The 16,113-nt window shown below is 41.4% G+C and overlaps 1 protein-coding gene across 4 annotated transcripts in view; it reads right to left on the bottom strand.

Moving 5' to 3' along the window:
• Positions 1–16,113, bottom strand: part of ca16b (carbonic anhydrase XVI b) — a 192,873-nt gene that overhangs the window by 21,484 nt on the left and 155,276 nt on the right. For 2 of the 4 annotated variants that reach the window (XM_036152166.1, XM_036152164.1), the window contains exons 9-13: positions 10,988–11,172; positions 6,706–6,814; positions 6,533–6,606; positions 4,477–5,218; positions 2,448–2,586 (exon numbers count right to left, since the gene is read on the bottom strand). In XM_036152166.1, the coding sequence (XP_036008059.1) occupies positions 2,448–2,586; positions 4,477–5,218; positions 6,533–6,606; positions 6,706–6,814; positions 10,988–11,172 (1,249 nt within the window). The remainder of the gene's footprint in view (positions 1–2,447; positions 2,587–4,476; positions 5,219–6,532; positions 6,607–6,705; positions 6,815–10,987; positions 11,173–16,113) is intronic. The other 2 variants (XM_036152168.1, XM_036152165.1) reach the window with 1 other exon arrangement.

The following is a 16,113-nucleotide window of genomic DNA, read 5'->3' as shown; positions in this document are numbered from 1 at the left end:
GTTTGCAAAATGAAGAACTGCTATAAGTCGTGATCTTCTGAGAAAGCCTACATTATTTAGCAGCCGATGTTTCAGCTCTCTGAAAGGGCAATTTTTAGGGTTAATGTATTCAATATTCAAGACAGCCTTCCCCCGCCATAGGAGACCAAACGAAAAAAAAAAAAAAAAGAAGAAAAAATCTACAATTCTAACAAGTCTGAAAACAGTGAGGAGGGAATAATTTAAGTCCTGCACACCGTGCAGATCCGCAGTCTCCTATAACACGTAATGTATATCAATAAATTCACAAAAGCCCTACAATTTTGATCCTACCTGTACTTGCAGTAGAGGAGGGAGCAGATGCTTGTCATTGTTAGGGAAGGATGAAACAAAAACAAAAAAAAGAAAAGGTGCCCTGGTATTCGGATGATGGAGGGAGGAGGAGGAGGAGGAGAAAGAGGGGAAACAAATGGGGGAGGAGAGTTTCCCGCAGATTTGCGTCACTGCCTCCCCATTTAATGGCTCCCTTGGAGTGCAGATGTGGTCCAGCTACCTAAGCAGCATTGTCAACATCTCCTGGCTGACTGGCTCCCACAGCTGCAGACGGCTTGGCTTAGAGGGAGCAGGAAGTGGGATTAAACAGAGGCCCTCTGAGCAGCAAAGGCATCAGCCGCGGCGAGGTGCTAACAAGAGCTGGGATTTGTTCTCGTTTCGACATATGTCAGAGTCTTCTGCAGACACCTCGAGCATCAGAAGCTTCCAGATGTGCATCCTTACCTCAGCAATTAATTCCACTGTGGATAGGTCTACAACCCAAGACTGACGGAAGAACGCTAAATTAAAAATAAGACCATGCTTCTACATGTCACTAGCTACCGTGTTGTGAGAACATACCCCCCCCCCCCACACCCTCACAGATTTCTTCAGCTTTTTTTGACACGTTTGTCATAAAACTTTTAATATTAGGCAAAAATAACCAGATTAAATATATTAAAAACAGTTCTGAAATGATGCTTCCATTTATGATGGGTAAAGAAAATGTCTATCCTATAAAATATAGTTGAAGAAATCCCTTAAACAGCAGCTGTCTGACAACATCTGGTACGTTAAAAGATCTCAAAAAGTAACAACATCAGGTTCTCCGTCCTTCCATCCAATTCAAGTGCAGATAAGAAACAAAGTCACTGACGTCTCGGACATCTGTCATCGCAAACTATTCTGGAAAGAAGGGTGGACTAAAGGTCCTCCACAGCGTTGCAAACAGCTCGTTACCAATTATCGTTAGCGCTTGATGGTAGCTCTTGCTACCAAGGGTGGTGCAGCCGGTTATTAGGTTTAGGGGGCAATTACTATATTAGATTGTTGTTTTTTTTCTTCTGAAGACTTTCTGAAGGTTTTTTTTTTCCTTTTTGCATTTGTGCAAATCAAAAATATCTGTAATCCGAGTTACTTTGGCTGTAATCACTGCTTCATCACCAAGAGGCTCCGGTGAAGATGAAGAGTTAAGAGAGTGTGAATTTTCTCCTCCATCATGGCCTTTTCCCCAGGGGAAGCAGCCATTGTCTGTGCACTGTCGGAGTTGTCACAACAACAGCTGCTGTAATCTCAAAGCTGCCCCTGCGTTTCTACTCAAATACCACAACTCACACTAATTCATCCACGGACTGAATCCGCCACAGTCGCCTCCTTTCCAGCTGTCTTTTTTTTCCCCCCTTCTTCTTGTTTTGCACCTCCCTGGAGCTGATAGCCGGGCTTTTATTTATATCACAACTTTATTATCTGCCACAGTAAGGTGCTATAAACATTTGGTGTAGTAATCTAACAGAGCAGTTCTATCCAAAAAAAAAAAAAAAAGAAAGACAGAAGAGAAAGCAGAAACAAATATAATCCTCCACAAAGTAGCAGCAGTAAATATGTCTGGCACCGACTGAGGAAGTGGTCCGCAGCGCTATTTGTTTCTCATTAACCACCATCCGACATGTGCTAGTGGCCTGGCCTGTGTAATTACTGGAGCTCCAATGGCATGGCTGGAAATTAGCCCAGCAGATGAAGACGCAGCTGGGACCTGGGCTGGAACTCTAGGTCCTTTAGGTCTCTTTCCCTTTCACCCAGTAGGGTGATGGTGTATGCAAAGTGAAGGCAGGGGAGTTGTTGTTTTTTTTTTTTTTTTTCCCTGCCATGAGATTGATGCATGTGCCTTTAAAAAGGACACACCCACCCTGTGCTGTGTTGATTGAAAAAAAAAAAAAAATCAGAAATGCATGAGGGGCTGTCACTTTGCATATTGTGTGAAAAGATAGTGGAGCCAGGGTGGGTGAGGGGCCGTTCGTACCGCTCCAGTCAGACTTCTATCAAGCTGGGATTGTGTTGTAAAAGCACTTGATCACAGACATTTTGGTCTCTAAACAAACGCTTTTCACAGAAAAGGGAGGGAGCCCCCCCCCCCTCCCTCAAAATCTCTTTCTCACCTCCAGTAGACCATCACGATCAGCAGCATGATGAGGCACAGCAGAGTGAGAGCAGACACCACCACCAGGGGAACGATCCACACCATCCGGCCCATTCCCGGGTGAGGGGTCCGCGTCACGTTGGACAAGACGGTTTGATCTAGGAAACAATAAACAGGTTATAGCCACAACCTACCGCCTTGCCACACGTTAGTTTACGTATTCTCAAATGCGTACGTAACAGAATATGTTTTTAACAGGGGAGAAAATAAGCTATATCTTATTAGGCAAAACGGAATTTAAAATAACCTTTGAAAAGGAATGGGACGAAGCATCTAAATGTATTACAATGTTACACAAAACAATCAAAATGCTACTTGCTGTGCGCACATTTAATTTAATGCTTGGAACATTGACTGAGGATGCTGTTTAAGTCATGGGCGTCTTTTTGCACCATGGGCCAAACTTGCCAAGTTGAAGTCACTCGGGGGAATTAATTACCATATTAATTATATAATATTATTAAAATTATTTGCTCTGCCCAGCAACAAACTTAAAGAGTTAGATTAAAACAAAGTAGAAAAGAACAAATGATAGTTCCAAAATAAAGTTTCCCAACTTTTTGGAAAACTCAGTTTCTCGTCTAGAAATTGTTCCCAGTAAGACACAAAAAAGCTTTTCTTTTTTTAAACATCCTCGCCCAGTTTAAAAAAATGGGTGTGCCCAAGTCTGCTTTTGAGGAAATAGTTACTGAATGTTTGTTGTCCTACTTACTAAGACATTAAAACCAAAGCAAAAAAAAAACAAAAAAAAGCACTGCTCTTAAAAGCAAATGAATGTGACTGAACTATAATCCTGATCTGTGAATTAAGTATATTCCTCTTCATTGCACAATAATAATAAAATATGTGTAGAGATAATTTTTTTAAATTATTGCAGTTCCAGCTCAATGCGACATGTTCGATATGTTAAAACTAGTGAGCAGGACAGAATGCGGATCACAGACCAGTAACTGGTTGGGGCAGTGAAAGATGCTTATGATACTTGGCAGATTAGGCTGTAAATGAGGAAGATGTATACTTAGCATTTAAAACTAAGTATAATCTCTTAAAACGTTCTAAATGGAGAAGCTATTTCCATTTTGAAAGTTTCAAGAGATTATTTTTTTCTCGCTGTAAAGAGCAAAAACTAAAATAGCACCCCGTCTCCCAAACTTGGTGTTAAAAGAAGAATGCACAAATAATAATACATCAAAAACATCATTATTGTTGGTATTATTATCATAAAGCTTGTAAAACCTAGACCAGAATAAAAAAATGCAATAAAATAATTCAATACAACTATCTGTTAAGTTGACTATAACGTCTAAACCGTACATATCATATAAAAACACTGTGATGTGTGCTTGTGGGGAGATTAAACACACATCCTGAGAAATGAATAAACTATAGGCGTAATTATTAAAACAAATTCAACCCTAACCTTCTGCATCTGCTTCATTTTGCCTCTTTAGATTCAAACTCAGACAGCACATGCTTTCCAATTCTCATGCACGTCCTATCATCGAGAAATCCTCGTACGCAATCGACTTCCTGACGTTCTGCTTTGCAAGGGACTTATCATTTCCAACACCGTGATAGAAAAATAAAATAAAATTTCATAAAAGCCCGGCATTGAAGCGAACTCTTTTGAAATATGCTTAAAGGAATTCCTTGAGGCAGAACCCCTCTGGCAGACAGCCGTCTTCTTCCTCCAGGCCTCTCTCTGTTGTAGTGACACAAAAGCCTGGAGCTTTGTCTTTGACTGAGATGGTAACTAGTGTATTTACTGTCTTGTGTCAACTTATTTGTTCTCCTAAATTGGCCTTCGTAGATGTTGGTGGTGTTTACAGAACCCTGCTTTGGAAACGTCTTGCCTTGCAACAAAAGCTGGCTACGACAGAGACACGCTTGCAATTTGCTCAAAGAGATTTTTTTGTTTTCGCCTACTTTGGGCTTGAAGGGGCTTGAAATGTGCTTGAAAGAGAGAGAGAGAGAGAGATGCGGCTCACCAGTGTGGACGGAAAAAGGCCAGTGACCCTTTCCATCACTTTTATCCTTTGGAGATACGGTCGAGCTCTGAGGAATCTGCATCTCGGCGCTGTCATTATGCGGCTCCTGGGTGGAGACTGTGTTTACGTCTGTGGGTCTCTTCCCCTCCTTTTCCAAGCGGCCGTCGTCCGTCCTTGCAGGGGCTGCGGCTGTCGGGTTGCCCTTTCCTTTCTCTTTGGCTGTAGATGCGGGGGTAGGGATTAAAGGCTCTGCGGACACGGTGCTGTTTGACTGCTTCTCCTCATTATCAGGTGAATTATTGTCCTTTTTCCTTTTCTCATCCTCTTCTTCCTCCTCCTCTTCTTCCTTTTCGCCGTTTTCTTCCTCCTCCTCCTCCCCCCCCTCACCGGCGGCCTGTTTTTCCCCGACCTTCTTCTCACTCTCGGCGCCCTGGGTGGCCGCCTGCTCAGTGCTGGGCTTCGAAGGCGGGGTGTTTGGATGCGCTGGGTTCTGAGTTGCCGGAGGAGTCCGTGTGGGCCAAACAGAGCTGGGCAACGAGGAGATCACCCCGCCGCCGACGCCCAACCCCGCCAACAAGGTGCTGGTCACCACCGACGCCACCGTGGCCTGGCTGCCGCTGGAGGAGGGGCCCATCCCTGTAGCCATTGACACGAGGGAGAAGTGGATACCAGAGGACGTCCAGGTGGAGGAGCCTGAGCTGATGGGAGCCATATCAGCCGAGGAAGCTGGGGATACTGTGGGCTGAGAAGGAAAGGCAAGAAGAAAAACGTGGTTACGCCAAAATAAACACGACGTTTACAGGGTTCCTGCGAACATTTTTGGCTTACGTTAATGGTAGAAATACAATGTTCATTACGTATCTGTGGCACATATTACAACACGGCCCAGGCTATCAATATGGAACCTTGACAACCACAGACCAGACGGACACTCATTAAGTAGATAAAATGGTAACGGGGTATAAACAATAGAAACATAAACACAGGTCTGGAATTGCAAAGCTCTAGCAACAGGAGAAATAAAGCTAAAATATAAAATTACATTTTATTTAAGCTGAAATCTAAGAAAAATAGAACAAACGAGACATAATTAATTTTACAGACATCAATGCCTTAGCTTCAAACATATTTATATATCAGTCATCCTCAATAAATTAGCAAATTATCAAAGTCAATTTGTTACAGTAACCCACTTAACTAAAGTAAACACTTTGTAAAGATTAATTACAAACTGATGTTTTAATAATATCAAAGATTTATTTTGTTTACATAATGAAAGCATGACATTTAAGATTAGAATATTACATCAAATAATATATATATATATATATATATATATATATATATATATATATATATATATATATATATATATATATGGAAAAATGGATGGATGGAATGAATAGATTGATGAAGGTATACTGTAGATTGACGAAAATAAGGATGGATGGACAAACAGAAGGATGTAAGGATAGAAAAACGGATGGATGGATGGATGGATGGATGGATGGATGGATGGATGGATGGATGGATGGATGACACGGACAAATTGATGAATGAATGAATGGATTGATGGATGGATGCCTACAATGACAAATAAAAGGATAGATGGACAAACAGATACATGTAGTAAAGTTTAGATAGACAAACGGATGGATGGATGGATGGATGGATGGATGGATGGATGGATGGATGGATGGATGGATGGATGGATGGATGGATGGATGGATGGATGGATGGATGGATGGATGGATGGATGGATGGATGGATGGATGGATAAATGGGTGGACAGATGGATTGAAAAATAAACAAATGGATGGATGGATGGATGGATGGATAACACGGACAAATGAATGAATGGATTGATGGATGGATGCCTAATATGACAAATAGATGGATAGATGGACAAACAGATGCATGTAGTAAAGTTTAGATGGACAAACGGATGGATGAATGGATCAAACAATAGAATATTAAATAAAGAATGAATGTACAGATATATTTCACCACGTCAGACAATGCAGGATGTCTGCTTTTAACACAAAACTCAATTTACGCTGCCATCTTCTGGCCAACTAACCATCCCAGTCTTCACGATGCGAGACCCTTCAAAGATCCTTGTTGTATTGGCTAGAAAGGAAAAAGCAACAGTAGAGAAGTTATAAAAAAAAAAACGTTCAGCTTTAGCAGGCGTAGCGACTAAAGCACATCAGGGATTATATTGTGTACCTCTGAACAGCAGCGTCTGGCTAAAGTCACTGCGTAGGTCATGCTGACACACTGCCTGCACCCGGAACAGGTAGAGCAGGTCCGGGGACACGTTATTAATGACCGCTTTCTGTAAGGGGACAGAAGACAGACACATTGGCAACAAGCAAAATAAATAAATAAATAACTATGAAATAGTAGTCCAATTACATTTGAAAGAGTGTATTCTGACACCTAAAGTGAAAATATATTATGCTGAGCTTCAGTCATTTTTCTGTCTAATTTGATAGTGTTCACAGATGGCTATAGTTATATTAAAATTGTCCACACAATTGGACGGGTGATTGCTTACACTGTTGCAGAGCCAGTTCTTTTTTTTTTTTTTTTCCTTTTTTTTTTTGCAGAATAATTCAGATAAAGTTTCCAGAGACAGAAAACAGAAAATTGAAATGGAAATGAAAGTGGGAAAAATAAGAGGGACTGGCAGCCGAGAGAGAAGTGGACTAAAATGTAATATAGCCACACAGCACCACATGCACACAGTGATGACTCTTTTAATCATCTATTTGAAGTAAAACTATAAAATAAACCTAGAGCCAATAAAATATACTTTGCCAAAATGTGATTTTTTAAATGGGGAGGGGGTGGGGGGGGGGGGGTAAGCCGTTTATGTCCTGGGAAGGCTGCAAGTTCCCTGGTTCAAATTTCTGGGATTTGAACGAGTGCCTCTGAGCAAGACACTTAGGCCCAGAGTGCTCCCTGGGGTGCTGCACAGTAGCAGCCCACTGCTCCCTCAGGGAATGGTTGAAACGCGGAGGACAGATTTCACTGGAATGTACAAAAGCTGCAATGACAAACAAAGATGATTTTTTTTCCCTTTTTTCCAAAAGAGTCTGCTTATAAGAACCAGTAAAGACAGAAAGCAGCCTCAAAAGCCAGAAATCCTCCAGTCGCATCACGGTGTTACTTAGCTCACAAAACAACCTTCAAATACGAGCTTTAAGAACTGACTCTTCCTCATATCTCCCGCCTACACATGCTTCTCTACGGTATAGCAGCACTAATAGAGAAGACTCTGCCTTCTCGTGTTGTCTGACGAGGCCTCGGAAAAACAGAGGATGAAGACTAACGCTGCGGAGATATGACGGTTGTGCCAGGCAACCTCGGGGCTCAGCGTGCTTGATGGAGAACTAAAAGGTCACTAAATGTTGCTGCAAATTGCCAGCGGTAGCAAACAACCAGCAGAGGTAGATTTGAACTGAAATGTTTTCTATGTTCAAAATCAGCTGGAGCCATTATTGTGGCGGGCTTCTGGACGCTCTGGCGAGCGAGACAGACCTCTGAGGGTGCGCAAGTCTGAGCGGAAGGAAATAAAAATTAATCCATCCTTAGCTGAGCATAGCGTTAACTTCATCCGTAAGGCCATCCTTGACAGCGAGAAGCCTTTTTGCATATTCTTTTTTTCCCCCCTCCATTTCAACTTAGTTGTCCATCACTTCTAAGCTTTAGTGACTAGATTCCAAGTTAAAGATCCCCTCCAGGCATTTTATAAAGGCATGCAGCATAAAGATGAGCAGCATGGAAATGGCTGTGAGTTGAATCTTTTTTGCCCTTCACTAAACAGTTCAATTAACTGGTTTTAAAAGGGGGAAAAAAAAAAAGAAAAACGTAAAATTACATCTCCTCCCCCGCTTCTCTCCCAGAATCTATGAATATTCCAAAAAGGTTCATTTTTAGAGCGTTAAAAAGCAGAACGTGGCATTTCTCTAGAGTGTTTTAAAAGAAATGTGCAATGAAGCCTTTAAACGCGCGTAAGCATGTGGATACTGGTCAACACAACGCATGTAAACTGGTTTCAGTGTCACAAAAATCTTCCATTTCACAGAAAAGACAAACAGATTATTCGCGTCCGACTTCAGAAGCTTCTCGCAATGCTTTGCTGGAATTTTGGCCCATTCCTCCTGACATAAGTGCTGTACCCGGGTCAGGGGTTGTAGACCACCTCCCTCACACCTGCCCATGAGTTTTTCTATAAAACTGAGATCAGGGTTTTGTGATGGTCTGCCTCTCCAAAAACATTGATTTTGTTGCCCTAAAGTCACCTTGCAGCTAATTTGGCAGTAGGCTGGTCTCCATGTCCATTTCACAGACTTATTAGTGCCCGAGCTTTGTGCCCAGACGCTGCTTTCTTCACTTTCTTCACTCTACCACCTGTTTTTTCAACACCAGTTCCTCAAAAAACGTGACGATGATTAACCTGTGACAAGCCGACTTGACATCATCAAGTCGGCTTTCCCAGACCCTTTAAAGCCATTATAATCCCAATTCTTTTTAACACGTTTCTATCTGTTCTGACACTTGTAGAAATAGAAATAAGTAATAGTCATAGAAATAAAAACAATCGTGATTGACCTCAAACAGGAAAGGTTAGGCTGGTTTAAAGTCAGACAGCAAGTCTTTTTTATATGTAAACATCAGGTTTTCCACTGTATTTGGAGGAGGATGGTACTTCAACGTTTGTGCACCAGATAATCACTGACATCTTCCATAAGGAAGGCAACCCACTAGAGGCTTTTCGCTAAAGTAGGTGGCGGCTCACAAAATGCTCCATGAAGGTGCGTCAAGGGAAAGTTGAGTGGAAGGAAAGTGCACGGTGTAAAAGGGTGCTCAAGAAACTCAGATAAACGCAGCCTGGAGAACATCGAGAAGCAAAGCCCATTCAGGGATACCCAGCTGTTTACCTGAGACTCTCCTTAACCAGAGAACATCAGAAGTCTCTTAGGGTAAAAAAAAAAAGAAAGGGCTGGGCTGTTTCTCAGTGGTCTTCTTTTTCAGATGAGAGTAGAGCAGGAAAAAAAAGTAATAGGAATTTTGTATTTCATTTGGATGTCAAGGTCCCGTAGTCTGGTTGCAGCTATAAGGGATTATCAACTGCCTTCCCTCAGATCCAACCCTCTCTGTGCAGCGTTCCGTGTCAAAAAGAAGTCACAGACGCGGCAAGTGTGCCAGATGCCTCACCAGCCTCCAACCCGTGGCAATGGCAACCGTGTATTTTGAAATGCATGACCAGTTTGGAGGTAGCTGTGTCACCAGGGAACTGATCCCACCATTCTGAACTAGTGGGTGCTTGTTTTGACCTGGCTCTGTTTATATCTAAAGAGGCAGTCATGCAAACTATGAAGACAGCTGGGGGTCAGAAGGCCTTGAAGAAATGCACAGCTGGGTGTTGGATATTCAGAAATGGAAAAGCTATGTGACCGGAGAGAAGACTATATAATGTGAAAAAGAACATCCCAGTAGGCGCAGCTTCCAGCAGAGAGATGATTCATTTCTGTGGACACGGCGAATGTTTCAAAGGAACGATACTGTAAGAACTGAAGAGGTATTCCAATGTTTAAGGAAGCAGAAACGAGTCAAGTGATCAGCGGAACAGAGATCTTAAAGACTACATATCCTCTGCATTTGTTATTAAAGGAAGTCGGTTTTTAAAGAGCTGCCCCTGCAGCCGGAAACCACTGCAGATTTTTTATGATTTTTTTTTTCTCTTCCTCCTCAATTCTCGTTGGCCGTCCGCATTGGTAAAAGCGAAACTGTAAACAACGCTGTTGTTTGCACGGCTTTGGTTTGAATTAACTTTTCTGACCCTGCTGTAAACGCCGCCCGACTTCGCGGTGTACTTCGAAACTTAAATGAATGCCAGAAAATCAAAAACAACAAACAAACAAAAACCCCAAAACAACAAACAGAGGACGGGACAGGCGTCGCGTCTGGGCAAAGGCCACAAGGGCTTTTGTCAGCTCATTATACATATATCAGTTGTGACGCGTCGACGTCTGCGACAGGCCCGTGTTTCTATTGTTAGACAGGTGAGTGACAGGGGAAGCGTCTGGCTCCTCATATCAAGCAACAGCCACATGCAGAGTTCATCACAACCTGTCTCCCCCTTTACACACTGTCACTGATCCGGCCAGCGTCTCATCCTGACAGATGCATCTGAGGCTCTGCACACAAATCGCAGCTGTTCGAGCAACAGCTACTGGAAAATAAAATACAACAAAACAAGTAGGCATAAAACTAAAACGTAAAAAAAAAACAATCATACCTAAAGGTAAGATTAAAAAAACAACAGACTATCGAGAAAATACTAATGAATCAACAGAAACAAGATGAAGAAACACGATAAATTAATTGTAGGATTAAAACAAGAAAAAGCAACAATGTATCGCAATTCCTCATACAAAAAAAAAAAAAAAAAAAGAAATCAAAGCAGAGCCCAATTTTGGTGATTTCTTACTATTCTTACCATGCTCTGGTCTCCCGTCTTTATAAAAGTCTTCTCGTCTGCGACGTCCCGCTTCACCCAGCTGTAAGAGACCATGTAACTGGTGATGGGGGGGTGGTAGATTGTCAGGGGGCGTTCCCAGCTCACCATCAAGGCCGTCTCGTTCAGCGGCTGGATCTTCATGCTCACCGGCGCGCTGCTGCACACTGGTCCAGAATAAAAAGAGAAGGGTGAAAAGAAGGCAGCGTAAAACGGAGCCCAGAACACAAGACGGGGCGAAGAGCAACAAAAACAAACATTAGCGTCAATCTTTTACCAAACGCCCGGAGATGCGTGGAGCCAGCGAGCGGCTTGACCATGAAACCGGATTTCAAACCATTTCGAAGGAGAGACCTCCGAACAGGGAAAATAACAAAACCCTTACATTGGCTTGATGGGAAGAAAACCAGCCTCAGGTTCAAATGTAGATTATTAGTCAGGACATTGTTGTTAAAAGGGCTGCAACAGCTTTAAAGCTACATACGTGATGCAGAGTACAGCTCCTTTCTGCCTAATCCTTATTTGGATGCTGTTCTGAATAAGTCAAAGTAGTTCGCCTGAGACGGATGGGAAAAAAAAAAAGACAGAAAAGCATGAATCCTCCTCAAGGTGGCAGTGCAGGCTGCAGCTTGTGTATTTACACAAACCTCCATCAGTATGAGCAAGGGACAATCTGGACAGGCCTCTCTGCACATCAGGGCAGTAGCAATCAGAAACTGGTGTCAAATGACTATGTGCTCTTAGGGTTTCTGCCAAATTGAAATTGTCACCACAATTTTCCCCATTTGCACAGTGAGGCTGGGACGCAAATTATGCACCATGACATGTGAGAGATGGGAAGAAAGAAAGACGGGGAGGGAAGGGAATCAGTCAAAGGCACACAGGGGAGAAGAGAAGGGAAAAAAACAAGAGGAAGAAAATCTCAGGGTGTTGATTAGGTGTGACAGGTGCGAAATGCATCATAACCTGTCGGATGTTCGTTGTCAGGTTCAGTAGCTCAAGAACACTAATTTAATAGCAGCTGAAGATGTCACTGTGGTTTTGGAGGCTGAATCATTACTGTCCTGAAAATCACCTCCCTTTTACAATTAACATCAGCGTATTAATAACTCTCCGGAAAGCTTCTCATCAGCTCCTGCTTTGCATTTTAAAATATATTGTCGCGTTTCCTGCATCTGGGAAACTAAAAAGAAAAAAAACCCTGAATATCTTTGCTACTTGTGTTGAATTTATCAGTAAACACGACAGCAAAGGATTAATTTTAAACCCCTCAGATCCACTGACATCACTCGTTTTCTGATTCCAGGAACTGTTGCAGAAGATCTATTGAGGCTAAAAATAATTAGCATAAAGGACAAAAAAAAAATGGAAATGTTTTATCGTGTGTCAGAATTGCAGAAATGCAAATTACGGCATACCATTCATGTGTGAATTTATGCAATGCATACTCTAACCTCCCAAAAATAATCTCTAAAGCTTCGATCTCCTCCTGCAACACCACTCAGAGCAGAGAAGAGCGGGGTGTGAATCTTTCTCCTGGCAGCATCTACAATGAGGAGGATGAAATGACTGTTGTCAACAAAGCTGCTCTTCTGCGCATCGCTTCTGAAAGCTGTACTATACGTTTCAAGCAAACCCGGAGCCGGAGCGGCGACGGTGCGGGGAACATGAACTTATCTGAGAACGCGGAGGGTTACATCTCATTTTAACATGCACTAACATTTTTTCTAAACTTTGCAGGAAATTCATCTGAGGGATAAACACCAACGCATAAAACAACACCTGTTTTATGATAATGCGAAGCTCTTGCCGGAGATACCACTGCAGTCGAAACTGCCTGTTTGACTCATTTTAAAAAAAGCAAAATACCAACCATGCTTTAGTTTTAAAAGCTCTGGAGTCAAGTGTTGCTGTTTCTCTTCACTTAGATCATTTTTTTGGTGCCAACTAAGACAACACGTCCAATGACAAACGCTCAGCCTTGGATTCTATTAAATTGCGTTTGGCATTTTTCACTATTTTAGCCGTTTTATAGTCAGCAGATGGAAAGAACAACAAACACAATGACTCACGCAAAAATTAAAAATATCTGCTTTGACAGAAAGAACTTCTCTTTAAATCTGATTTTACAGTGACAAAAAAAGCGAGTTTTGTTCTTGCACACTGTATCAAAATCAAGTCTTAATTTTGACCCTTCATCCCTGGACATGCTGCTCTCTTGCCTACCTCAGCTGGACCAGGTGAGTTTTATGACTTAGTCCAAATCATTTCTTATGCTGGGTTCACACGGCAGGACATTTAAGGTTGTCTTCCCCTCCTGACAACCTAATGAACGGTCCGATTATCAGCCGGGCTCTTAAAATAATATGAGATATTCCTACTGCGTGTGGTGCGTTAAGAATGATCTAGTCTGCTCAGGAGGACATCAGGACCGCTCCTTCCTCAAATATGGGATGTTCAACATGATGGATAGACTTGGCCCAATATCCTAGCAAGTGTGGTGTTCCCTGAGGTAAAAAACAAAAAACAAAACACAGCATCTCCTCTCCAAATCATAATGTACCAACATAGAGCCACTGTTCGGGCTGTCTGCACTCCTTTAACCAAAACCTTTTCAGTTTATCATGTTTTTCTCTGTTAAAATTCGTCCACAAACTATCGTCATCATTCTTCCTCGTCGGCCATGTTTATTTAACCTAAACTCACGTTTGATCTCGAGAGGTTTTGTGAGATTTCTCATCTGACATGTGAACCTTCCTGAGCGAAATCTGTTTGTGTGTGGTGTGTTTCGACTGTCGTTTGACCAAATGCAACACATTAAATAAGCAAACCTGTTATTTATATACATCTACAATGTTTTTATTGTTATGCGTGGGGTCAGCCATAGGAGCACGTTCAGTCTACGATTCCTATATTGTGCACCACGCTTGCACTACTGAGACACAGCTGTGGCAGTCAGGTTGTATAATGCCACTGCATAACTGTGAAACACTATTTCACTATGTATACTTGATTTAAAGACAAATTGGATGCATATGACAGTGACCTAAATTACTTTTATATTTTCTATATTTTAGTATATCTACTAATTTTATTTTATTTTGTAGATTTTTCTCCTTTACATTTTGTTTTCTTCTGGATTCAGGACCTTTGTGGCAAAGCTGAATTTCCCTATGAGGATTAATGAAGTAACTTCGGATTCGGCAAGAGTGTTTTGTTGTTCAAGACGGCTGTTTAAGCCTTCTGTATCTGTTTTCCATGCACATTAATTAGTTCCAAATCCAAAGTGCACAACCTCCATGATAATCCAAAGTCTGTTGCTGAAGTCAAGCCCGAAACGCTGGTCTATACTCAACGGGAACTGTAGGCTTGAACAAAAAGGAAGCCATCTTTCATTATTCTATTAGTCTCTTACTAAAAGCAGATTGTCCTGGCGGCTCAAAAGTTTGGGCTTACCGTGTTTGTTTTTCTTTGCCCTTTTAATCCCTCCTTTTAGATTACCATATATCATAGTAGCCTGAACTAAACCATTAAAATAATCTCCGTTTTGACACCTGATGGTCAGACAGATTATTAATTTAGAACAGTACTGATTTTTTGATAAACAAAGTGTAGCTTTGAACTGCAACTGATTGTCCTCTAGATTAGTACTTTATGTCCCTGTTATTTTCTTACATTTTTAATAAATTCATAGTAGATTCATTTTTTCCTTTCAGTCTTTAGTAGAGACTTAAGTTACATGCTGATATTTCATTAAATATTCATTCTAAAACATCCCCAAATTGTCTTTGTAAGTGCAGTACTCAGTGTAGATGTGAAATGCAGTACACATGCTTGCCTCATACAAATCTCTTTAGATTTTGCTTTTTTATCACAACGTAATGGTTTAGATCATCAGACTTGATTAATCTAAATAAACACAGCAAGCCGTATTAAAATGATCTAGAAAACATTTCTTAAACCAAGAATCAACACCTACATAGAACCTATCTGACAAGGCAAAGCAGGTAAACGATCTAAAAAAAAAAAAAAAACTAACACATCACACAGCAATCTAAAGTAATCCAGGAACGGGTGGAAAAGTGACTGACATGCATTTGTCTGGAAATGTTTACAAAGCAACCCCCAAGGCTATGGGAATCTAACGAATCAAAAAGAGAGTTATTGTTTCCACAAATGGAGTATCAAAATCAGCTTTAATCGCCAAGTTGCTTCATACAACAAGGAATTTGACATCAGTTTCGCTTTGGTGCAAAATGTACAAATATAGAAAAAACAAAAGATATTTTTCTTGTAAATATGGATACATGTTTCTACAAAAACTAATGCAAATTAGCATGGTGTCGATCTGCATACTCCTAGTGTTAAGTGTTCCTCAGAGAGACAACCTGGGGGAAGAAACTGTCTCTGTGGTCGCTGGCTTTTGTAAACAGCGCTCTGTAGCGCCGCCTGAAGGTAGGTTATCATTGAATGTAAGCTCACAAAAAAACATTTACTTTTGAACCTTCCCAGGAATAGTCAGAGAACCAAAATGGTTCAAAGACTGCATGGACCATTCATCAAGGCGATTTTAAATCACTGCAGATCTCGGTTGCATCAGTTCTGGTAAGTTTTCATAAGCCAACAATAGGAAAGAGACTGAGGGGAAATGGTAACCATGCGAGAGATCCAAACCTGAGCCAACTGCTGAGCATACAGCACGCAAAGCAAGAAAACAACATCTTACTGATCCCAAAGAGGATCAGTAAGGGGAAGTGGGGAAGATATTCCTTGGACTAACGAAACAAAAGCTGATCTTTTGAATTAAATATGTTGTAAAACCACCAAAGTACGTGTCAGTTTTTTTTATGTCTGCCGATAAGTGTTTTACCTTAGGCTCACTTTTTGTTATGCAGCAAAACAAGGATCCAAAGCACACTAACAAGTATTAAGGGTTACTTGCAAATTAAAGGCTTTGGAGAGGCCTAGTCCAAGTCAGTACCAAAATCCAAGTGGTGGCTTGTTTCTATGACAGTCTTGCCATTGCAAGACCTTCATAGAAACATGTGGCTGAAAAAAATAAATACAATTCTGCAAAGAAGAATGGGACTAAATTTGTCAATGTGAAT

The sequence above is a fragment of the Fundulus heteroclitus genome, chromosome 20, assembly GCF_011125445.2.
Source record: "Fundulus heteroclitus isolate FHET01 chromosome 20, MU-UCD_Fhet_4.1, whole genome shotgun sequence".
NCBI classification, from domain to species: domain Eukaryota; kingdom Metazoa; phylum Chordata; class Actinopteri; order Cyprinodontiformes; family Fundulidae; genus Fundulus; species Fundulus heteroclitus.
This window is presented reverse-complemented; position numbering and strand designations above follow the sequence as displayed.